The sequence below is a fragment of the Triticum aestivum genome, chromosome 4A, assembly GCF_018294505.1.
Source record: "Triticum aestivum cultivar Chinese Spring chromosome 4A, IWGSC CS RefSeq v2.1, whole genome shotgun sequence".
NCBI classification, from domain to species: domain Eukaryota; kingdom Viridiplantae; phylum Streptophyta; class Magnoliopsida; order Poales; family Poaceae; genus Triticum; species Triticum aestivum.
In genome coordinates, this window is record NC_057803.1 from 711,974,910 (window position 1) to 712,000,427 (window position 25,518).

Here is a 25,518-nt window from a genome sequence, read left to right on the forward strand (position 1 = left end):
CCTCCCTAAGGTTGGCGATTCTGGCGCATTGCTTCTTGCGAGATCTTTCAAGCACGGACAAGGCAATGACGCGCCTCTTGAGCCTAGCCCGTAGCTCACGCTCGTCGGCGGATAGGAGTCTACCCTCTTGGGCAATATCAAGGCGGAGAATCACCAAAAGGGCGGCTTGGAGGTGGATCTTTGCCTTTGAGAAGAGGCCCCTACTCCACTCGGAAAGTCGAAGCGCTGTCTTTTTGAGCTTGTGGTGCAGAATATGGTATGGCTCAGTGTGATCAACTCTTTCGCTCCACGCCCTTTGAACCACCTCAAAGAATCCGGGCATGGATACCCAGAAGTTTTCAAAATTGAAGACCCGAGGCCTTCGCGGTCCCTTGTCATCGGCAAGCAAGAGCGGGCAGTGGTCGGAGAGTGAGGAGGAGAGTGCATTCAGGATATGGGAGTTGAAGGTAGTATCCCATTCTGCATTACAGAAGGAGTCCAGCTTGCTAAGGGTTGGGTTTACCCTCTCGTTGCTCCATGTGAATCTGCGGTTTTGGAGGTGGATTTCCTTGAGCTCACAGCTCTGGAGCGCTGCCCTGAAGCGATTTATCCTGCTGCAATTAACATTTCTCTTGTTCTTGTCTCTCGCACGATAAATTTGGTTGAAATCTCCGGAAGCAAGCCAAGCCATCCCTGGCGGCGGCTTCTGACTCAGAAGCTCGGCAAAGAAAGCGTCTTTGCAGGAGTTGTCCGTGGGACCGTAGACGGAGGTGATTTTGAAGAGCACATCGGTCCCGCGCACACTAACCATGGCGGAAAGGCAATATGTATTGAGGGATATGTCGGACACGTCAACAAGAAGATCATCCCAGAGCAGCAAGATGCCTCCCCTAGTGCCAATTGCCGGTCTTTGCGCGAAGCTGCGCAATCTCTGCCCGCCTAAAAAGGCGGCCGTGAACTGATCGACGTTGTCGAGCTTGGTTTCTTGTAGGCAAACAACATGGCAAGACGAAGAGGCGATCGTGGCATTGACAGTGGAGCGTCGATTTGGGCAGTTCAGTCCCCTCACATTCCAGCTCAGAAAATTAATCGGTTGCTCTAGCATTATATAACTGGAAACACCCTGGAGCTTGGCCATTTGATAGATGCAGATGCAGAAGAACTAGCAAAGTTCAGAGCATCACTGATACAACCAGGAAGCAAACCACATGCCATGCAAGGCATAACAACAGAGCCTGGCCCTCCGAATACGCTAACGGAGTCAACCCAAAGATTACATGGCCATAGGCCGACTACAACTAGCATGCTTGCAGAATAGCTAGTACCCTTGCACATGGACCAAACTCGTACAGGTACATGGATCTTTGCTAACATAGGAAACGGGGAACCCAATTTGAGCAGAAGCAGCGAAAGCTCAGCTTGCCTCCAGCTGCGCCACTGCGTCGTCGCCGTTCTGCACCAGGTCAAGAGCACCTCCCCCACCATGAGCTATGAGGGCCTCCTCGACATCCACTGCGCTGCTGTCATCAAGCTTGAACAGCCCACGCATGGCCACGATCACGTCCGGCGACAGCTGGTCCTTGAAGCGGTCCGCGAAAGCATCCAACGCAGCGGCAGTGACGTCTTCCCCGTCTTTGACAATGCCCAAGCTGCGGCACACTTGGAGCTCGGCAGCCCTGGCTGCCGGGGCTGACTTAGGGCGAGCACCAGCCTTAGGCTTGCAGATGGAGAACCCACCGCCGGTCTTGGCTATGTTGATTCCAGCCATGGTCTTCCGACGAGCCGTCGGCGCCTTCGGCAGGCCTGGAGCAGGGGTCGGCAGGATCGCCTCTTGACGGTCTTCAAAGAGGGGCGCTAGGCACTGCAAGCCCACGGCACCACCCCCCGCAGCCGTCCTTCGCAGCCGCACCGGCGAGGGCGTGCGCCGCAAAGGGCCGCTGGAAGCAAGTGGAGGCGTCGGGGAGGCCTCGAAGCCAGGCGGCTTGGCGGGCGAGAGCAGCGGCGCCTGAAGGGAGTCCGGTGCACAGAGGCGGAGCAGCACATGGCTTGGTCGCGCCTGCGAGAGCGGGGATGGGCGATCATCACTTCTTTTGGACCGAGGCGGTGTTGGCAGCACCGTTGTTGGCGATAGCGGAGGGGAGGCAGGCGGCGTGCGGGCCTCCTGGGAACGACGCCGCGCCAAGCGTGGCGAAAGCTGGCGTGTCGGACTGCGGCCACGCCCAGGAGCAGGCAGAGGAGGGGCCTGCACCGGGAGCAACTCCAAGCCGCGGGCAGCGTCTCCACTACCAGAGCTGGAGCCCAGAAGCACCATGGAGGGCGGATCCTCGACGGCTGGCTCGGCAGAGCGACGACGGCCTCCACCATCACGGCGGCCATCGCGCCCCTCGTCGCGGCGGTTGTCGCGTGATGCATCCCTTGGCTGGCGAGAGAGGCTACGTCTGATGCGGTCGCCCCAGCCCTCGCGGCTTCGCGAGTTGTCGCGTCCGCGACGCTCCCTGTCGTCACGGCCGCGACCAGGGTCGTCATCGCGGTCACGCCTGCGGTGCTCGATAGGGCGTGTGATGCGCTCCCGCGGGTCACGAGCCAGTCGCTCGCCATCGATGACACCCTTCTGGAAGTTGTACCCCTTGGAGACGATCTTTGGCCCTTGCGTGGGGTCTTCGTGGATGGAAAGGTGAATAATCACCCTCCGCTCCAGGCGGCGACGTCCGACGATCGGCTGACCCCCCGCGCGCGCCGGCAGGGTCACCCAGTTCACGCATGGCACGTTTGCCGGCGATGCCGTCCACGCCCACACCCCCAGGACCTCAGTGTCCGTCTTGAGCTTAGAAGCGGTCTCGATGTAGTCGATGGAGCACCCTGGCCCGATGGCCTGCGCGACGGCGTAGTCGTCCCACGCCTGCAGCGGGAGCCCGTCCAGGCAGAGGCGGACATGGTGGACAAGGTCCACGTTCTCCGAGTGTGCTTCGAGCCTCCATGGACGCATCTGCAGCCTGGTGTCGCGGAACTTCAGGTCCCGACGCCCGGACGCGTCGGCGCAGTGGTGCTGGTGGAAGAAGCGCACTAGGAAGGCCTCCGGGAAGTGCTTGACCACACAGACGTCGTCCGGCAGCATGCCCATCTCCTCGACGATGGCAGCAGCGATGTCGTGCGTGGATGCCCTGAGGTCGCGGTCGAGCCAAGCAACCACAGCGTTCGAGCCAAGAAGCGCCGCCTCCTGATGCATAGCCGGCGTCGCGCCATCATTTATTGTTGTCACACGTCCCACTGGATGGCCAGCCCAACTTAACAGGGCTGCTGCTCCACAAACTGATCCAAGTGCCTTCTGGTGAACTGGGCCAACAAGGGGAGCAAAGGTGTCCCGGCCCAGGCGCTTCCAATGGTATTTCCCAGCCCAGCGACCGTTGACAGCTGTTTTTTTTGGTCGAGTCTGATTACGCATTGGTCGATTGTGCCTACTCACAGTAAAGTGATTAGTTTGCAATTTGTTTGCTTGAATTTCCTGGTTAGTATTACGGAAAGGATGAACAATAAAAAAGATCCTTATTTTCTGCAACAAACATGTTCACGTGTCATAACTACATGCAAATGTTTTTTCAAATGTTAAAATAACATTTGCGGTGCTTTTTTGGGGTGGGGGATCGGTGCTCCATGCAAATTTGCATATGCATGTAGAACACACGAATATGTATGTTATTACAAATATTTGTATAATCTTATTGGCTTTTACTTTATTGTTCATAGGGTGCACCAGAGCTCGGTAGAAACACCTTCCTACTTATTATTTCGGTGTGTTGATGCTGAACTTATTATTATTTTTTAAAATCATGGAAAATCATATAAACATTTACTTTTTCACCCTCCATTGGTCTCCCGTCTCTTGGTCTTTCCCCTTACATCCACAAAACATTTAGTGTTCAATTGTGGACCGATAAGAATTTCTCTTACTGGATGAACACTGAATATATGGATAGAGAATTCTCTCGTCAAAGTAGACGGGCGCGGCAACGCGCGCTTTTATGTTCTAGTTGCTCATGTGATCAATCGAGTGGAGAAGGAGAACGGAGACGTGCTTCTCAACCAGGCCCTGGTTGCATTTTTTTGCCACAGAGGGGAGAGATTAGCAATTTTTTTGAGTGCTTGGGGAGAGATTAGCACCGCTGGTATATGGCCATGGGATAGCCAGCCTGACCAGACCCGGCCTGGGCCTATATTTTCAACCTGAAGGCCGGATCGGGCCCAGGCCCGCCATATTTGCTATTTAACGAAGGGGCCCGACACAAGGCCCCACGCCCGGGCATGCTTTTACATGGATGGGCCGGGGTTGGGCTTGATTTCCCGGCCCGATGCCTGAGCCAGGCCCAGGGTTTTCTGTGTCGGGCTGTGTTAGACATGGCTTGAATCCCGGTCAGGCCCTATTGATGGCCAGGTATGCTGGACAGTGGACACGTATGTCCGTAGGTTGGGGTCCGTAACTTAGTGTCCGTAGGGCGTAGGTGTAGCAATTTTGAGGGCAGAAGGACTTGCAAAATTTATCATGGATTATTTATAGACAATTTTTAGAACCTTTTCAGACAATGATTATCAATACAAAGAGATCTCTTTGTGCGCATTGGATATGCCGTGCATGTGTATGATCATTGATTCACGCTCAAGGGATCTAGTTGGAGCAATCGTTCAAGTCCTTTGTACAAGTGTACCACAACAATTAGGCGTTGTTTGGATACGTGATACGTAGAGAACTGGTTCTCCACAAATTAGGAAAACGATGTAACAAACTAAAATCCTGTTTGGCAACTCTATCTAATCCGTGAATATAGAAAATCTGGTTTTCCATAATCCAGGATTTCGGGTATATGGAAAAACGAGGATTAGTTGTTTTTCTAAAAACGCGATCTGGATATACTCGATCGCTAACTTTTTCTCTGCGCCCGTCCTTTTCTCAACAAACTCGTTGATGCGTGTGGGCGAAAAGCCTATCCAAACCAAACAAGGAACGTGACAAATTGATCCTAAGTTTTTTCTAGTCCAAACATCTTTTTTCATAAACTGGTTACACATATAACAATTGATAAAACCGATTTTACTAAAAATTGGCTAAACACCAGTTCTATATAATCCCGTCGCTACCCAAACAACGCCTTAATGTGCATGGATTTTCAATGAGAAATTTTTTTATTCCACATCGACGTCCAAAAGCGTTCATAACAATTTTTTTTGTAGGAAACTTGCTTAGGCACACACGAGTCACGTCATCCTTGAGTCTCTTGCGTATCGCCAACATCTAGTTTTTGATGTTGCTAAATGTGCATACCGCACATACCACCGCAACGGCACAAGCCTGATCTGGCTCGTGCCTTGTCGGGTGTGCTTCCATTTGGGCACCCAACATCTAGTTGTTAGCTCAGAGTTGGACAAAGTACTTTCGATCAGCCAGTTAAATACTAAGCTCACATACAAAATTGGATTCTCTGACTCTCTTCATCCTTACTTTGCCTCCCTCTCTTTTGAGATCTGTCACACAATAACATCCCGCAACAACTTGTAGGGTATTATCTAGTAGTAGTACACCCTAAAAGGAAGGCTGAAGGTGTTATCACACCCTCAAACTACAATTATTACATGATGCTTAGAACATAAGTGTGCCGCTAAGTTCGCCTCCCTCATGGTGTAAGACATATCAAAACCTCAAAACCGGATAAAATGTGCTCATCAATCTAACAGAGATTGCCCATGATTTTTTTTTTCCGAAAAGGAGGTTGGACCCCTGGCCTCTGCATCAAGATGATTTCTAACCCCTATTTCTTCGAAGACTTCTACTTACTAACCAGCACTTGGCCATCCGTTTCAACATGGATCTGTTGCCACACTTTTGTAGTTGCATTTGTTACACCATCTCTGAAGGCGAGTGTTCCGATGTTCAAACGTTTTCACATTCTGCTGCAGTAGGAAGCACAAACTCACCATCGGATCTTGCATCAAAGGACACACCATTGCTGATTTTATTCATACCCATCATTGGATCATACCATTTTGCAGTTTTTTGGGCCAAAACTTTGAGCATTGGCACTAAGAGAACATTATTGATGGACACCATCCTTCACCCAAGTACAAACATGCTGAGGTGTGATACCTTTAGTACCATAGCACAGATTGTTCGACAAGTCCGTAAGGTCCAGATTGTGCAGGTCATACCCCCCTCCCCCCCAACATTTTTATTGACTCAAAATATAGCATCAAGAGGATACAAAACATGATGAGCATTGCCCGCCTTCTACATAACTAAGATGCACAGAGCCAAACAAAAAAATGAAAGAAGATAAAAAAGACGACATATCAGCAATAGTAAGATCATGCAGTACTGACAGTATGCCTATGTCGAAGGAGTTGGTGCGCCAATCCGGAGATTGTGCTGCCACCCATACTGGGTGAAGACCTCCCTGACCACCCGCTCCAACCGCGTACACACCGTCTTGAATAGCGGTTGATACTCCGTTCGGTGTAGCATAGACCATGTACGAAGCGAGTGTGTACAACGAAAAATAACCTACAAACGAGAGGTGTTTTTGCCCTAGAAAATCAAATCATTTCTACATAGCCAGAATGCCAAAATAAGGCATATGCTCCCACCCGAATTAGCATTTTGAACCTATTTGAAATTCTGTCCAACCAATGACCAAAAATATTGGCAACACTTATGGACGGATACAAATTAGACACTATTTGGATGATTGACCACATAGAACGTGCAAACTTGCATTGAAGAAGAGGTGTTTGATTGTCTCGTCATGAGTAGAAAAACTATACTTCTTTCTTCCGTGCCAATTGCAACGGGCAAGATTGTCTTTGGTTAGCACAACTCCCCTTCGAAGATACCACATAAAGATTTTAACTTTTAGTGAAATCTTTGACATCCAAATTTTCTTGTTATTATCCACTGTGATCTCTAAATGCGTGAGCGTACGGTACATAGAGTCGACCGTGAAGGACCCAAATGCAGTGAGGTTCCAGCGTAACGCTTCCCGTCCTTGTGTCAGGTTAATCTGACTCCAATTGAGATAAAACGGACACACACATGCACATGCAGAAACATGTATGCACTAAAAACAAACTTGGAATTTTTTGAAATACTCTGTTGTTTCTCTGGATTTGTTCCCAATGAGGTGCAGGTGAGTTCGGGCTCAACTGTAAATATCCGTGTCGCCTTTCTTGTTTGTTCCAAAGTCCAAACTAATGTACAATAACTCAGGAGTCAGAATCATTATTTGTCCTGATCAAACTAGTATTTGATGATCGTCCTACTAATCCTCAAGTAAACTTTAACTCTGATGTGTTTTTTACTGCTTACTGTAGGGGAAAACGCCCCACAACATCTCATTTTTATTTGAAAGAGAACACAATACAGTATGTACATGCCCTAAGGCAAAGGAGAAAGAAAATATATACAAAAAACTACAAGACGCACCTCAAGGTGGTAAAAAGGAAACCCATCTAACTAGCTCCTCTCTATATCTCTGCTAATTCTATGAGTTGGAAGAGAAATATCATGAATGAAAGCATCCCTCCATCTGTTGAAGCTAGGCTTTTCATTCCTGAAGACTCTAGCATTCCATATGATCCAGATATTCCAACATGCAGTGAACACCGCCTCAGTGAAGAAAGGTTTAGCAAAATTCCTTCTGGGCACCAAAGCAATGTCCCTCATATCCACTTCCCGTGGCCATTCAATCTGCAAATAATTCCAGATTCCACAACAAAAGTTGCACATAAAGAAAAGATTATCCATGTCTTCCTTGGTGTGACTTGGACATAGAACACATGTATTTGAATCAGAGACATTCCAATGCTTTCTTTCAAGTATCTTGAGTGTTCAATCTACCCATCACAAGCATCAATGAAAATACGTTGATCTTCATGGTACAACAACTAGCCCAAATCCAGTGGGTGACGTAATTGTGATTAGCACTGACCACGTCCTTGCTGACCACACATGATAAGGGGATCCAGATCCTCTAACATTGGAAGGAAAGGCAGATATGCTACAGTACCATGACATCCCTTCGTTAGTTTTTCATAGTTTGCAATATAACACCGCGATTTGTGAACAGTGATTACTGGTGAACGGTAACGAATCTACAGTGATTCGTGAACAGTGCAATTTCTCTGCCTTTCCTTCTCCGTTTTATACAGAGAGGACAATGTATCTCCCTAACTTGCCTCCTGAATGTCAGAGGATCGGGTTCCATGATAAGGGGGTGCCGGTAGTCCCAGGTGCTACCACACCTTTTCGTAGTTTGAAATTGACGTACAAGGTGGTCATGCGCTTCAGTTGGATCAAAACTTAAGTTGGAATGGATCTAAGCCAGCTAGCTGCTGGAATCGACTGACCCCTGCAACAACCAAGGGCTATTGACTGACTGATTAGAAGAACTCATTCAACGTCGGCACCCAATGCAAGTGTTCATACGAAATTAAGTTTTTCCTTATAAAACTCCTGAGTTGCGTCCTTGGGTCTCTTGCAATACAGTTAGCTCAAAGTTCATACGCGGTATATACACAGTATCCGGCAAAAAAAATGGTATATACACAGTATATTATCAAGTTGGCCGTCCACTTGGTTTAAATGAGGAGTATTTGCTGATAGCTTGATGTGTAGTGACCAGATACATTGATCCTTTGGGAAGAGTAGATTTTTTTGGTGGTAGTTTTAAATTTACAGAATAGTTGATCCATGGCTGGGAGGCTATAAAGTCCTTTGACGTGTTTTAACTTTTGAGCTCAAATTTCATACGTGGTATATTTGAAGTTGGCCATCCACATGAATTAGCTTAAATGAGGAGTATTTGCTTGTCGATAGCTGCATGCGACCAGATGCATCCATCCTTTGGGGAAGACTAGATTTTCAGTGGGTGAAAATCTTTTATTTACCCAATAATTAATCCATGGCTGGCCGGCTATCTGTTAGGAATCCCTTCGCTCTCAGCTCACACTTGCTCAACGAATAAGAAGAAGAAAGAGGCAGAGGGTCGTTGTTGCACTGCATGCAACCTTGCAGCTTTTCTGATTTCACGCGAACCAATCTATGGTTGGATGGTTAGAGGGACAGTGGTATTCCCGGCCCACCAGGGTTCAAGTCCTGGTGCTCGCTTTCAGTGGGAGGAGACGTCCCCGTCGATGACGAGACGCCCACGGTGACTTCATAAATTTCAAGATGACATTGCCGGCTTAGTCTTCAGAGATGCTCGTAGGGATAGGTTGTACGTGTATGCGTTCATAAGGATGAGTGTATGCGTGTATGTATGAGCGCTTGCGTCTGTACTAATGTTCAAAAAAGCTTTTATGATTTCACTGACCTTCTTTTATTCCGTAACAAAAAAAAGTGCTTCGTGCCATCCCACGGACAAACCCATCACGCCACAAGAATCGGTCAAAGCTTAACCGAAAAAGCGCCGGCGCACCGGTCCAAATTGAGCCGGTCAGCTGCCAAGCGTCGGATATGCGCGCATCAATGGATGAGATTTGCCCTCGCGTTCCCCCGGGTCGTCTTCCTCCTACCGCACGCGCGCGAGAGAAGAAAAAAATCTCCGCATGTCAACCTCCGCTCACGGCTGCCCCTTCGCAGTTCGCCCAGGCTGCTCGCCGTCGCAACTCGACGGGGCCATCGTGTCGCAGCTCGCCGAGGCCCTCGCCGTTGCAGCTCGCCGGGGCTGCTCGAAAGAAAGCCGTCCGTCCCTGTCTCCTACCCCCTGGTTGCAGCACTGCCGGTTAGGGTTCCAGCATCGCCACCAGCCGCCATCATAGTTCGCCACGCGTCCCGTCGCAACACCGCCGCGCAGCTCCATCGTCGCCACTCGCCATTGTTAGCTACCGTTCTATATTTGAAGCTTTTTTACAAGCAGGATGTAGCTTTTCTAGAAGCCGGTTGTAGCATTTTGCGGCCTGCGGTGGCAGACCTCTAGCTACCCCGTATCTGTATGAAACTTTCTCGCCACCGGTTGCAGCTTTCTCGCCGCCGGTTGCAGCTCTTTGCGCTGCACGGTGGCCGACCTCTAGCTATCCCGTATCCAGTTGAAGCTTTTTTCAAAGCTAGTTGTAGCTTCCTTGGTTGCCGGACGTAGCATTTTTGGGTGCTGGTTCTAGCTCTGACGTACGTCTGTCGAAGCCCCTTCCTTCTCTGGTTGTAGCAAAAAATGCCACCGGTCGTATCATTTTGCAGTGATGGTTGTAGCTCCGATTTGCACCGGTTGTAACACCTGCTTTCTCTTGTCTGTGGTTGCATGTAGCAAATTAGGTCACCGGCTGCAGCTTCGTCGAGTGCCGTTAACAGCTTCGCCGTGGCCGGTTGAAGCATCCTGTGCAGCACGTCGACGCCTGCAGGTTCGCCGGGATACGACGCCCCCTGGAAGCAGCGGCCATGGGTGGCAGGACCGCATCATCGCGTGCACTTCGCTGGCGCAGTTCGAGTAGATGCGTGACGCGCGCGACGCTCGTGGTGACCGCGCGACGGGGGTTGGAGCAGCCACTCACGGCTGACGGCGGCGAGCCGGATGCTGGCCAACGACTGCGAGCGGGATGTAGGCCTTCGAGGAGCTGGCGCGCACAATGGAGGCCGGCGGCGGCAAGCTCCACCTCGCGCCCTTTGGCGAAACCTGCGCGAGACGGAAGGAAAGAGATAAAATATGTGTGGCCTCACATCCTACGTGTCGTAACTTGAGTCGCTGTTAGCGTGCGTGCATGGGCGCGACCGGCGCAACGGTTCGGCCGGCGCTCCAGCCACAAACACTTCCCTAACAGAAAAGGCTTGCCACAGCGGCTGAAAAACACTGCCATGGCATCCTATAAAAGCGCTGCCATAGAAGCAAAAATACCATGCGATGGTAGATTAATACCAACGCGCAACAAGACTTTACTTCCTCCGTCCTAAAATAAGTGTCTTAAGCTTAGTACAAATTTGTACTAGAGCTAGTACAAAGTTGAGGCAGTTATTTTGGAACAGAGGGAGTATTTGCTAACAACCACCCCCTAAAACTTGTAGCGCCTATCTTATCTTGACCATTCCAATCTTATCACGCAGCTGGAGGACCCTGATGCGACCCAAAGGCTTTGTCAAGTCAGCCAGCTGCTCCTTTGTCCCTCATGATGGGATCTTAGCCCTTCATGAAATAGCCTATCGGTTAGGATACACCGCCATAAAGGTGTCTTCCTTAAGCTAGACTTTCAGAAGGCCTATGAGCGCCTAGACAGGCCTTCCTTCAGTTGGTGCTTGAACCGAGGGGACTTGATGACCGATGGTGCTTCTGGATCACGCAGTTGGTTCGGACTGGCAGCAGATCAATCAATATTAATGGGTATGTTGGCCCCTTCTTGAGATATTAGCGTGGGGCAAGACACAAGGGGGTCCAACCTTGTGGTGGACGCCCTTGTGGTCATTTTGGACAAAGCTTGGATGGCTGGCCGCATCTCTGGGGTGGTTGGGCATCTTATCCATGGGGTTTGTGTCACCCATCTTCAATATGTAGATGATACCATGATTATGGTCTAGGGCTATGATCTTGACATCATCAATCTCAAGTTCATCTTACTATGTTTCGAGGCCATGCCTGGTCTTAAGATCAACTTCGACAAGAGTGGGGAGGTAGTTTTAGGTTACTCTGAGGACGAGTGACTCCAGATAGCGGACAATTTAAACTGCACGTTCTCCTTCCCCATTGTGTACATGGGGATGTTGTTGTCTGACTCGAGGGTTCCCTTGAGTGAGTTCGACCCGCTTATGGGACGGGCTACATCTGGGGTGGAACCTTGGTGCGGTCATTTTACATCCAAGGGGAGTAAGATCGTCCTTAAAGATTCCAACATCTCTTGTCTCCCCATGTATATGATGGGGCTTTATATCTTACCGGAAGGGGTTCATAGCTTGTTTGATAAAGACCTTTCCCGATTCTTCTAGCAAGCGATGGATGGTCGACAAAAATATAATATAGTAAAGTTATCTCACGTTTTGCATGCCAAAAAACTTGGGAGGGATGGGAATTCTGAGATCTCGTCGCATGAACGTGGCCCTTAGCGCTGGGTATGGCGGGTCATTCCTAGGACGGAGGTCTACGGTTGCAGGTTATTCAAGCAAAATACCTGAGGGGCGAGTCCTTGCTTACTTGCGGGCGTATGGAGGGATCCCAATTTTTAAGGTCCATCCAACGGATAAAGCAGGAGATCCAACCGAGGTTGTCCTTCTCCATTGGCAATGGGGAGGGGACCCTATTCTGGCTTGAACCATGGGTGGATGGGACACCACTATGTACGGGATTTCCAATCTTGTTTACCATCTGCTCGAATCCGATGGTGTTGGTCTCCAGGGCTGCCTAAGGTGGCCAGTAGAAAATCTTGTTCCGACCGACATTTGGGCCGAGGGATACCGTAGAGTGGGCTAGATTGCGGGTGGCCCTCCCGCCAGTGCTCATAGATTATCCATAAGATGTATCCTAGTAGCTGGCCCCTTTGGGGGACTTCTGTTCGGCTCGACATATCCTGCCCTGTGCCGGTGATAATCTGCTGCTTGGACTCTTCCACTCTGGAAAGTGCCCTTGCCCTTGAAGATCAAAATTTGTGTTCGTCATTTTTTGCGGAATCGCCTCCCATCTAGGAAAGAGGTGATCAAGTGGCATGTCCCTGACAATGGGATGTGCCCTCTCTGTGATCTCCTGGAGATGGGGACCCACATTCTCTTCTCTTGCACGGCGGCGAGAGTGCTTTGGAGTTTTGTCCATGATACTCTGGGGCTTGATCGGGAGGCCCTCGACTTGGCCGGGTTCCTTAAAACCCGTGCTGACCTGACCGGTAGGAAGAGACACCTCTTCTGGCTTGTGTTTGCGGCGCTAGCTTGTTTCCTATGGATGACACACAATAAGATGGTCGTTGAGCGAGTCTTTCTTAGGCGGGTCTCTTACTCAATCTTCAAATTCCTCGCATTTCCGCAGCACTCACACCCATTGTCAATGGTTGGGCCTTATGATAGACGCGATGACACATGTCGTTCGCCGACTTGCCTCGACGCAGGCAACCTGAGACTCTTGCCAATTGGTGGCCTTTTTTCTTATTTCTTAATGCTTTGTTTGGCCGTGTTTGTGCTCATGCCGCAACATACTATTTCTCTACTTGCTGCACTTGAACTTGTGGCATGGACGTGATGGTTGCTTTATTTATAAATCCTATTTCGAAAATTTCTGAGATATGGGGTGTGGTGGTATGTACGGATTGTACCTCACACACTGCTGGTCATTGTAGCAGATCATAATAAGGAGCATTTTTTAAAATAAACTACTACTTCCTTTGGTTAGGTTAGAATGTTACCGCTTGTGTTTTCCATGAAAAACACATTCATACTATAAAAAATGTACAGTCTTTCCTAGCATATCCATATATAACACAACAATCAAAGTTATATGCCAGGTATTTTAAAACGTAAAATCACTTTGTTCAAAGTTTCTAAGGTTTTGGGCCGATGAAGTTAAATGTTTTGTTGCACAGATAATGAGCAAGGGTTCTTCAAGAGCCATGTGCATAGGGTCGTGACTGTTAGAAGGAGAGAGGGATTTGGTGAAATAGTTGATGTATTGCTTGAGCCTCGTGGGCATATATATAAGAGTACAATGATCTACTATGGAGTACAAGACAAGCCAGAACAAATCCTAGTCTATCTCGTCTTTCTTGATAATCAATATACTCAACATCTCCCGCAGTCACAACGGTAGTGACACAGACGGTGAGACTGGAGAGGAATCCGAAGGCACGCCGACGAACACACCCCCACAGTCGTAACGGTCGATGCATCGCGGAGTCGTGGCTGGAGTGGGAACCAACGAGGTTGCTCAAGCAAGGCGGTGGCCCTTTGTGCCGTTTGTCAAAGTAGCCGAGAACGTAGGTGGTGCAGCCGTTGTCGAGGTTGCCGTGCAAAGAACGCCGTGGTCGATGTCGAGTCAGGGTAGCCGGTGTCGAGGAAGGCGCCATGGACCCGCGGGCGTGAGGAGGCGCCAAGTTAGTCATGGGCGCAGTGGTATCAAAGTAGTGGTGCGCCGGGAAGAAGATGATGTTGACGACACGTCGCGCCAGGTTTGCCAAGCCCAGGAACACATCGTGGATGAAGGCTCGCATCGGTGTTGCCAACACCGAGCATGCGTAGACGGACGAAGACGAAGTTGACGAAGCACCGCCGACACGTCGTGGACGAAGGAATGCATCGGTGTTGCACGGGGATTTGCACGAGCTATACGCCATGTCGGAGAAGCCGGAGAGGCCAGCAGAGAAGGACTCGACGACGATTGTGGCATCCATCGGCACGGGGCCGATTTCACCAATGGTGGTTGGAGTAAACGAAGTGGTCGGGGTAGATGAAGGTGACAAGCTGGTGCTGGACGAAGACGAAGGGGGTGGACGGGCGGCGACCGCCGAAGAAGAGCGGCGGCGGTGGCTTGACGGCGACAGCAATGGCTAGGTTAGGAGCGTGGCGGCGAAGCTCGAAGTAGGCGAGGAACCCGACATCGTGACGAAGACCGGCACGGACGGTGGCGTTCCCGCACCGAGGAAGATGGCGCGACGGATACCACGGGAGGTCGACGCGCGGTGATGGCGGAGTGGATCATGGGCCGCGGCGCTACGGCCCGAAGGGGCGACGCAATAGCGGCGGGAAGGTCGGGGCGACGGTGAGAAGACCTCAGGGCGGCGGCGGGGACCGTGGGCCGCGGTGCTACAGCTCAAAGGGGTTGTGCAATGGTGTAGCGCGGGTCAGTGCAACCACGAGGACTATCTCGGGGAGGTGGATACCGCGTATCGCGGCACTACGACCCGAAGGGGCGACGCAGCGGCGACACGCTAGTCGACGTAGCCGCGAGGAGAACCACAGGGCGGCGGCGCTGCGACCCGACGGCGCGATGCAACGGCAGCCCAATGCTCGATCGGTGGAGAGGCACGCTGTACTCCGAACGGTCTTCACAGGACCTGCGAAGGCGCACGCAACCGACGAGCCAGGTCGGTCGCGCGGCGTAGATGAGGCGGATCGCGGCGGCGAGCGGGTGATCAAGCCGATCGCGCGTGAGGTCGGGGACGCCGCTCGGTGGAGGCGGGGTGGCGGCGGAGTCCAAGATGAGGCCGATGATGACGGACGACGTGGGACGACATGCGGACGAGCACGTCAACGCCGACACCCGGGCTGCTAAAACAGGGCCAGCACTCGGGCAGCGAGGCCCGAGCGACCAACGTAGCAGCGGCGCCCGAGCTGAGGTAGCCGACGAGCCTAACGTAGCCGGCCCGACGCAGTCAGGGAGGAGGTCGGCGAGGCAGACCGCAGGGCCGCCGTGCAGACGTGGCGGAGACGGGTGGCGTGGATCGATGGGCGGGCCGGCATGTGAACGGCGGCTATGATGGGCCGCCGCATGGCGCGAGGCCGCCGGGTCGGGGCGATGCAGGAGTCCCGGTTGAAGCAGGGTGGAGATGGTCCACGCAGGGCGACGGGTGGGCCAACGCGCGGATGGCGGCTGGCCCTGACGGGCTGCATCAGCGCGCGTGGCCGCCGGGTCGGAGGAGAGGCCGGCTGATCGCGCCGGGGTCGAAGTAGAGGTGTGCGCAGGTCGATGGCGGCGGCGGGCAACGTAAACCGATCAACATAGATCGAAAAACCAAAAAGAAAAACGCCGATCAAGATGACCGGCGGGAGAGAGAAAAACCCAGAGGAAGGGCTCGGGAAAAAAATACTCTCTAGGGCAACCGGTCAACACGACCGGCGGACGAACCCTAGGTACAGGCGGCGCGGCCCCAGGTGGGGGTCATGGAGGCCGACCACCCCTGGGGCGGCGCGCGGGTGCGGAAGCGGCGGTGGCTAGGGTTTAGGATCGATTAGGCTAATATCATGTTAGAAGGGAGAGAGCAATTTGGTGGAATAGTTGATGTATTGCTTAAGCCTCGTGGATATATATATAAGAGTACAATGATTTACTTGGAATACAAGACAAGTCAGAACAAATCCTAGTCTATTTCGTCTGTCCTAATAATCAATATACTCAACAGTGACAAATGCAAAGAAGGAGAGGCTATCAATGGCTCTAGACTATTCTATTGACCATGCGAGAGATCTCGATCCATCGGCACAGCTGATTGATGAGAAGAGACCAGCATGTATATGATACTGAAGGTCAAGGACTACATTTCCGGCTGTATGAACATTTGTGTCAAGGAACGATGGTTATCGATACACTACATATATAAATATGTGGTATCACGGGTTTCATACACACACAAAAAAGATCATTTTATGACCAATGTTTGTATCGTGTATTTCCAAATGCCAAGAATCACTTTGTTCAACAACACATGTCATTTGAATTTATTTGCATGTTCCACATGCTAATAAGAAAAAAAAGTTATGTATTATTAATATGCTCTAAATGAAAAATATTTGATGCTGAATTGGTTGCCATGTGTTTCAGTTATCAATAATTAAGTTGAAAGGGGGCCAAGCCAGTTAGCTGACTGTCCCCTGCAACAACCACACGCTCTTGATTGACTGATTAGACAACTTATGTATGGACTGATATTCATTATTTTTAATTTGAGAATGAAAGGGAATTTTAATGATGACATCTGCATAATTAGTGGCATCTGCATAATTTATATTTGGAGCATAGTGTAAACATTCAAATGTGCATACTACAGTATTTATCAAAAAATTGTTACAAACAGTTATGTAAACATGTAAAATATGTACTTCTTTAAACGCTAACATCATTTAAATTGTTCATTTCTTTCTCGAACTTTTGTACCGTGTAAATGTTCTCATATAGGCAAAGCGCGCATGCATGTTCTAGCACACCTTAATATGAAGGCTGGAGGTGTGACATACCACACACTCAAACTACAATCATTAACATGATGGTTAGCACATAAGTGTGCGGCTAAGTTTGTCTCAAGTAAACTTTAACTCCAACGTGCAACAGCTTGTGCTTCAGTTGCTGATGTAATCATAATTAGCACTAATAACGTCCTTGCTGACGACGCATAAATAGTTTGAAATTGACATAGTCATGGGCTTCCGTTGTCAATATTTAAACTGAAACGGATCTAAGCCAGCCAACCGCAGGAATCTAGGACTGACCCCTGCAACAACCAAGCGCTCTTGACCGACCGATTAGAAGAATTCATTTCACGTCAGCGTGCAAAGCAAGTGTTCATACGAAATTAAGTTTTCTCACGGAACTCTCGAGTCGAGTCCTTGGGTCTCTTGCAATATTGTTGTTAGCTCTAAGTTCATACGTGGCACATACACGGTATATTTCAAGTTGGCCGTCCACTTGGCTGTAAGTGGGGAGTATTTACTGGTAGATTGATGGATACTGACCAGGCATCGATCCTCTAGGAAGGGTAAGTTTTCCTTTGGTGGTAGTTTAAATTTACCGAATAGTTAATCCATGGCTAGGTGGCTATTAAGTCATTTGTCATATTTTCAATTTGTTACTTCAAAGTTCATACGTGGTATGTTTCAAGTTGGCCATCCACTTGGGTTAGATTAACTGTGGAGTATTTGCTGGCAGTTAGATGCATGGTGACCAGATGCATCGATCCTTTGGGAAGAGCATGTGCATGGGGAAGACTAGATTTTCTGTGGGCGGTAATCTTCTATTTACACAATAATTAATCCATGGCTGGCCGGCTATGAAGTCCTTTTGTCATATTCTTCAATTGTTAGAGGTGCTACCTGTTACTCCAATAGTCTATATAAACGGAGCTCCATGCTCTGGTATTTCCACACCTAAGTTGCATTACTTGTTGTAGAGCACAAGTACTGACGCGAGGAATTGGTCAAGGAGATTGATCAAAGATCCATCTCAGATCTCTCCCACTATTGCAGGTAATTTCGTTTGGCAGTTCCTGATCTAAGCTTCATATGCATCAGCTAGCCGAGAAAATGCATGAGATTTAACGTTGCGTTGCAACTGTTCAAATCATACCTATTTTACCCGTATGTCAGATTTGCAGTATCAATCTGATTTTTAAGTGTAACCAGAATACATTTCAGATTCTTCTGTTGGTACTCCCTCTTACTATAAGACCCATGCAGTATACGTGAAGCTCGTGTAAGTGCAACTATGGGAAGCATGGGAGAAGAGCGAGCAATGACGGTGCAGGAGCTCGCAAACGTCCTCGGCAAGCCCGACGTGCCAGCCCAGTACGTGGTGCGCGGGCACCACAACCAGCAGCTCGCCACAGCCGTCGCAGCACCTATCCCTGTCATCGACCTCTGCCGCCTTTTCACGGAGGATGGTGCAGCCACTGATGAGGCATCGAAGCTTCGAGCAGCGCTCGAGTCATGGGGCCTCTTCCTGGTAAGTAACAATCCTATCAGCACACGGTACTTAGTAGTACTCCACAATTTTAGTAGAAGATCAAACGTTCATATTCATCTTGCTTATATGTATGTGCATGCATGCAGCTCAGTAACCATGGTGTAGAAACCACCATGATGGACGGCATGATGATTGCTTCGAGGGAGTTTTTCAAGCGGCCACTTGAAGACAAGAAGAGGTACACCAACCTAATCGGCGGTGAGCAGTTCCAGTTTGAGGGGTACGGGAATGACGAGGTGAGGTCACCTGACCAGATCCTGGACTGGTCTGACCGCCTCTACCTCAAGGTAGAGCCCGAGGACGAGCGACGCATCGCCCTCTGGCCAACACATCCTGAAAACTTCAGGTCACCTATTGATCAGAGATATCACTTTCAAAATTTCCAGGCCTGGGGTATAAGTATCATAAGCTCATATATTGTTGTCTTTGCAGGGATATTCTGCACAACTTCACGAGAAAATGTGGGGGAGTGAAGGACAATCTGCTCCAGGCAATGGCGAAGCTGCTGCAGCTTCATGATGACGACTACTTTGTGGACCAGCTCGGGGAGAAGGCTGAAACTAACGTGAGATGCAGCTACTACCCAAAGTGTCCAAGGCCAGAGCTTGTATTTGGTCTCAAGCCTCACTGCGATGGAACCGTCCTTACACTTCTCATGGTCGATGACAGCGTCGGTGGCCTGCAAGTTCTAAGAGATGGAGTGTGGTGGGATGTACCGATCGTACCTCACACACTGTTGGTCATTATAGGAGATCAGACTGAGGTGCGTTTTTTTTATAAAGTAGCAGTACTATTTTGTGTGGTCAGGTCAGAACCTTACTGTTTGAGTTTTCCATGAAAAATACTTCCATGGTATAACAAATTTATAGTCTCTGCTAGCATATCCATAATGGAACACAACAATCAAAACTAAATGCCAGGTTTTCGGATAAAATAATTATTTTGTCAAAAGTTTCTAAGGTCTTGGGTTGATTGAGTTAAATGTTTTGTTTCATAGATTATGAGCAACGGCTTCTTCAAGAGCCCTGTGCATAGGGTCATGACAAATGCAAAGAAAGAGAGGCTATCAGTGGCTCTAGACTATTCTGTTGACCATGAGAGAGAAATTGAGCCATCGGCTCAGCTGATCGATGAGAAGAGACCAGCATTGTACATGAAAGTGAAGGTCAAGGACTACATTGCCGGGCTGTATGAACATTTCTCTAAGGGAACGATGGTTATTGATACACTGCAGATATAACTATGTGGTATCTATCATGGAAAAATGTGATCAAACTATGCAATGTTTGTATTGTGTATTTCTAAATGTTACTTGTATTAAGTACTCCCTTTGTTCAACAACACATGTCATTTCAAGTTTTTGCATGTTTTACATGCTAATAAGAAATAAAGTTATATATATTACTAATGTGTTCTAAATGAAAATTTTGTGATGCTGGATTGCTGGTCATGTGCTTCAGTTGTCTATAATTAAGTTGAAACAGATCCAAGCCAATTAGCTGACTGACCCCTGCAACAACCAAGAGCTTTTGATTGACTGATTAGAAAAATTAAGTTTTTTTCCTTATGAAACTCTCAAGCCGCGTCCCTGAGTATCTTGCAATATTTTTGTTAGCTCTACCCCCTCCGTCTCATAATGTAAGACATTTTTCGATACTACACTAGTGTAAAAAACGTCTTGCATTATGAGACGGAGGGAGTACATAGTATATTTCAAGTTGGCCATCCACTTGGGTTTAAGTGTGTGGAGTATTTGCTGGTAAATCGATGCATGGCGACCCGAGAGAAGCATCCATCCTTTGGGAAGGGTAGTTTTTTCTTCTGGTGGTAATTTTTTAATTACCCAATAATTCATCCATGGCTTGGCGGCTATCGAGTCATTTTTCATATTTCAAATTTGATGGACCTTGCAAATGCTTACTTGGCCATGCTTGTCACAGTCAAGTAGTATTACAAGTTTTATATTGATCTCTACTTTAGCGACGAAATAATGAACAAATTAAGCAGCATGCGGGATATAGTGTTATACCATGCAGGTTCAGTTGAACTATCAGTTATAATCATAATTAACTGTATACTTAATTTAAAAAAAAACAGAAACTTCACTTCTTAGATACTGGAGAACTGGATATGCACATAACTTGAATGCCCATTGAAAACATCATTACGATTTGTTCAATATAGAACATCAATGGTTCAGCAAGCACACCAAGCAGTCTTGATAAACACATATCAAAACAGAAGACATAATGCAGAGGCAATTGATATGAATATGGCAATTCCATGCTGTTTATCTGATGAAAAAATTCAATGGAAAAGTTTGTTGCTTGCCTTGATGATGCATCTTTATATTGAGTGTCGTAGCCAATGTGCCCGTACACAATATATTAAATTAGGTGTTCACCAAGTCTGCCACACAAAACCTAAGATTCTTGTAGCTCCTACTAGGCCCAAGCCCGCCTCATAGCAATTGGTCCAAAGATTACTGACACAACTACTAGTCCCCAGAAAGATTTCGTAATTTTCTGTATAGCTCCTCCCAGTTTAGTCCGCTTGATCCTGCCACCAGCCAACTTAGAAATGAAGTAGGCAGGCCAATCCATCTCAAAGGGTATAGCACTCTCGACACTGCCGCGAAACCACTCCGTGACCGTCTCCATTGCACCAGTTTGGAGATCTACAATGTACACACAACCTTGGTTGTCATTGACCAGCAGCTTGCCACTCATCTCGCCGACACACACGCATCGCACAAGGTTGATCTTACTCTGTGTGGGCCGTTTTAGCTTCATCATCTTTGTGCGGTACCAGCGGTCCACATTGCCGTCCTCACTCTTGTTATCACCTTGACATGTCCAGATCTCCAGCATGGTGCATTTCCTATACAAGCGAAGCAACGATAGCATCCCGTCATTGGTTGCACTAAGCATTGGTTCACTATACAAGTTGAGGCCGAGGTGGTTCGGCGTGATTGGGAGCCTTCTTAAGGACACGTGGGCAGTCTTAGCACACACACTGAGTGTGTAAAAGCTTGACGTTTGCCTGAAAAGCCAGTGTGCCGCGCCTTGGCACACGACGGCGTTGGCCTGCTGGGGCACCACATGCACGCCGTGCTCCAGAGTGCCAAAGAACTGTCTAGGCGTGCTCCAGCTCCACTCAGCGGGCATGAACACATGGAGATTGTACCCAGGCTGACCTTCGCCGACACTGATGACTAGCACTTTGAAGGAGACCGAGTAGATTGGCCATCGCCGTTTGTCGGAGCAGCAATCCAGATCGGTTAGGATGGTATACCCTCAGCCTGGACGACACGAGCAAGCTTTGCGGCCCGCTCGTGGCCCGTTCAGGACCGGACCGTACGGTCCAGGCCCGGTAGAAAAACATGATGGTCCGGGCCCAGAAATACAGACCGCGAAAAGTTCGGTCCGGTCCGGTCTTTAACCGGGCCGACCGAGCGGACCGCTGGCGCAAGGCCCATGAAAACGCATCTGCCTGGACAGACCGAGCGACCCCCCTCCCCTCGTTCCATTCCCCCTCCTCCTGGGTCGATTCCCTTCTCGCTCTCCTCACAGCGCCTCCTCCTCTCCAATCCCTAACCCTAACCCTAAGGCAATGGCGCCATCGCCCGCGGCCTCTCCCCTTCATCGACGGCACCATCTCGTCCGAGTACAAGCTGGAGGAGCACGTGTACGTCGGGGACGCAGCAAGGCCAGCACGCCATCGGTCTCGCCTTCCCTGGTTCCTCGCCGAGCGCCACGAAGCGGAAGAGGTAACCTGGCTGTAACCTGTAACCCCGCCAAACTGAGATGATTCAGTGCTAGAGAGTTAGATAGGTGATCTGGAGATCTAGTGTTTGAACAAGAAATTTCTGAATTTTCTGAACTTATGTAAGAGTTTTTGAATTTTCTGAACTAATGTAAGAGTTTCAGAAGATCTAGAGATCTAGAGTTTCTGAATTTTCTGAAAGAGTTTCTGAAGATGTAGTGTTTCAACAGCAAACTTTAGTCAGGAGATTATACTGAAAAGTGGCAATAGTTTCTGAAAAAATGCTTGATTACGCACTATTGCTAGATGACCATATGTTTGTTTGCACTAGTACTAGCTGATTTAACACGTTTGGTCAGGAGATGTAGTTCTAGAGAGTAGATAGTATGTGTCGAACAAGGTTTTCTATGGTAAAACAAGAAGAAGATGAATTATTTGCACTTGATGGTTGATGTACTGACTGTAGATATTATGTGCTGTTTTTTTGTAGAGAATGGTGAAGGAGAAGGGGAATGAGAAGGGAAAGGGTGTTGGTGGAAAGGCAATGCTCCTAGGTACCAATTATGGCCAAGATAGCCAGGAGGTTCCTTACTATCCCGGCTACCTCCGTGTCTTCAGAATCTACCTTCAGCACGACCAGAAGGATTTTAGGTATGTCAACTCGTACTAATGAACTTTGGATATAAACTTGTCAAGTTCTCATCCTCAAACTAGTTTGTCAACTTGTGTGTATTAGATGACCACAGGAGTTCGTTAAAACCAGTTATAGTGGAGGCATTAGTTTGTGGTGCAAGTTATATCAAGGGTGCTCACGTTGACTTGAATCTGGTGGTATGTTTGCCATCTTTTCCTTACCTTTTTCTTTCTTTCTTTTTTGGTCTTGTTGTATGTGATGTGAGCATTTGTCTAACTTCCACACTTGTAGCCGAGGGATGAGAATGAAGAGGATGATGTTGAAACCATCAAGTTACCCATCGTGGAGGAGATCAACGATTGGTAACAATTCTTTCTACATGTTTCACTTGGCATACGATACCAAACATTATTTATGTGAATGTTGCTTATCTTACTTGTAGACGCTCATCATGTGGGTTATGTTGGAACTTGTCAAGTCATGAACTGTGAATTGTCACAGCTAGCTTGGAGATGAACCTCTCATTTGTGTTATGTTCAACTTGCCAATTGACATGGACTTGAAATTGTCATTGCAAGTCTGTAATCGTGTCGTTCAATGATGATAAGACATTATGTTTGTGGATGTGGTATTTGTGTTGCTTAACCTGATTTGTGCTATGTTTGCTGTCAAAATCAGTTGTTTTGATGTCCAAAACACAAAGGAAATGCTGTCCGAATTTAGTTATTTTTACTGTCCAAATTTAGTCCAGTGCCTGCTGTACAAATGAATTGTTTGTGGATGTGTTATATCTGCTGTTCCTGTCCAAACTTATCTGAAAAATGTAGTGAGGAGTGATGACTTATCATATTACATCCATTCGTAAGCCTGTCACTATGTGATGCCTAAACAGTAGCTAAACTTATCTACTTGTTGTTGCACTTTTGCTTTATTTACTCTCCAAAATCAACAGATGCCTAAACTGATGACTAGTCTGTTGCATGTTCTAGCATACACTTTGTTCCTTCTCTGAATAATAGGACTGGCAGCGTGCATATGTCCACGTACAGTCAGTAGCTATCTGCATATGGTTAGCTAGTTTCGCTCAAAGTGTGTAAGAATTACAGGAACAAGAAAGCTTGATTGTAATATCATCGCAAGTTTGTAATGGTGTCGTTCAATGATGATACGAACTCATGTTTGAAGTGTGGATGTGAAACATGCTATTTGTTGCTGTTAAAATTCAGCGTTTTGATGTCCAAAATTCAGCAGCCTGCCGACAGTGGCAAAAATGCTCAATCAAGCTGCCTGCTTGTTCTGCTCCAAATAAATCAATCCAGCTTCTTCTTTAGCTAGCTTGCATGCACAGATGCACTGCTTCAGATGAATCGATCCAGCAGCCTGCCTGAAATGAATCGATCCAGCTGCCTGCCGGCTTGCACGTACACAAATGAATCGATCCAGCTGACTACTAGTGTGCTAGCTTGCACGTACTGCTTGAAAATGAATCGATCTAGCTGCCTGCTAGTGTGTTAGCATCACGTACTACTTCAAATGAACAGATCCAGCTCCTGGTCCATTCGGTCCTCTCGGGCCTCACCGAGCTGAGGTGCTGTCGGTCCGGTCTTGAGAAAGTGGACCGCTCAGCAGCTCGGTCCGGTCCGGTCCGGACCGGCCGCGACCGGTCCAAAGCACGGCTCGGTCAAAGACCGGACCGGCCCGGACCGCGTCCAGCCTGAGTATACCCTACCATCGTGAATTTTCCATTGTACTTCAGCGGGGGGAGCACGCGACCTACGCCTGCGAGCGGATCGCACAAAGCCAGACTGAAGCTTCCCCCCGTCGTCAGATTGTTGGGGTAGACGAGTTCGACGATGTGATTGAGAAGAAGACCGCGACGCGCGGTGAGCGGCACCGTGTGCAAGCGACCATCCTTGGGGAGGCCGCGGATGTAATGCCCGAGGAAGCGGAAGCGGTCTCCGAGGGGCGACCATGGCGCCAGGGCGAACGGCGGTGCGGGCGCAGAGATGATTCTGGCTGGTCGTTCTTCACGGGGCAGTGGTGTGACGAGGAAGCCGAGGAGGAAGGACGGGCGGGTCGCGCCCTCCGGCCAGCGGCGGAAGAGGAAAGAGGCCTTGGCGATGAGGCGGCGCCACCGGTTGCACGTCGCGGCGCAGCGGAAGAGGGCGGCGACGCCCGGCACGCGCACCAGGATCTCCACAACGATGTCGTCCGGCAGCGTCTCCATTGATCTTCGCTAGCTAGGGCCGGCGCGCCGTACCGAACTTGTTAGCGATCGATTGGGTTGGGTCTCGATCTGAGTTGTATGTACCTTTTCAACGCCCTAATCCTGTTAAGGACTGACGTGTAGGAAATCATAAGGGGGAGGTTTGAAACAGAATTAGGACGTTGTTACGGATTAATTTTCGGGGACAGTTTGTTACAGATTAACTTCCAGGGACAGAGATTTTCTCTAGAACCCAGGGAAGATTGTTACGGACTAACTTTCAGGGACAGAGATTCCTTCAAATATCCATCCATTTCTTTGATTCCAGATGCTCCAGCTGCCCACAATCATAATTTCCATGAAAAAATCAAGTTGGTATCTCTGTTTTGCTTCAATTATCAAATCATGGATGCTCATATCTGTGTTCCATTCAATACCAAGATTCCACCAAAAGCCTTGACTAAACGGGCAAGAAAAGAGAAGGTGAGTTCTGTCTTTCATGTCTTCATCATTACATAATACACAACTTGCGGAATCAAGGTGCA

The 25,518-nt window shown here is 48.7% G+C and overlaps 4 protein-coding genes across 4 annotated transcripts; 2 read left to right on the forward strand and 2 right to left on the reverse strand.

Annotated features, from left to right (window-relative positions):
• Nucleotides 1-18,110: 18,110 nt before the first annotated feature.
• Nucleotides 18,111-19,608, forward strand: LOC123083311 (protein SRG1-like). The gene is made up of 4 exons (XM_044505381.1): nt 18,111-18,347; nt 18,455-18,714; nt 18,801-19,131; nt 19,366-19,608. Exons 1-4 carry the CDS (start codon nt 18,111-18,113, stop codon nt 19,606-19,608), a joined length of 1,071 nt encoding a protein of 356 aa, XP_044361316.1.
• Nucleotides 19,609-20,812: 1,204 nt separating this feature from the next.
• LOC123084368 (uncharacterized) lies at nt 20,813-22,089 on the reverse strand. Its single transcript, XM_044506008.1, has 2 exons — nt 22,023-22,089; nt 20,813-21,663 (listed from the first exon to the last, which is right to left on the reverse strand). The coding sequence occupies exons 1-2, from the start codon at nt 22,087-22,089 to the stop codon at nt 20,813-20,815; spliced, it is 918 nt and encodes a 305-aa protein (XP_044361943.1).
• Nucleotides 21,878-23,517, forward strand: LOC123083312 (zinc finger BED domain-containing protein RICESLEEPER 2). The gene is made up of 5 exons (XM_044505382.1): nt 21,878-22,137; nt 22,624-22,784; nt 22,870-22,964; nt 23,059-23,129; nt 23,210-23,517. Coding segments are annotated over exons 2-5 (255 nt in total). The 5' UTR covers nt 21,878-22,137; nt 22,624-22,696; the 3' UTR covers nt 23,211-23,517.
• Nucleotides 23,518-24,448: 931 nt separating this feature from the next.
• LOC123084369 (uncharacterized) lies at nt 24,449-25,174 on the reverse strand. Its single transcript, XM_044506010.1, has one exon. The coding sequence runs from the start codon at nt 24,992-24,994 to the stop codon at nt 24,449-24,451; it is 546 nt and encodes a 181-aa protein (XP_044361945.1). The 5' UTR covers nt 24,995-25,174.
• Nucleotides 25,175-25,518: the final 344 nt, after the last annotated feature.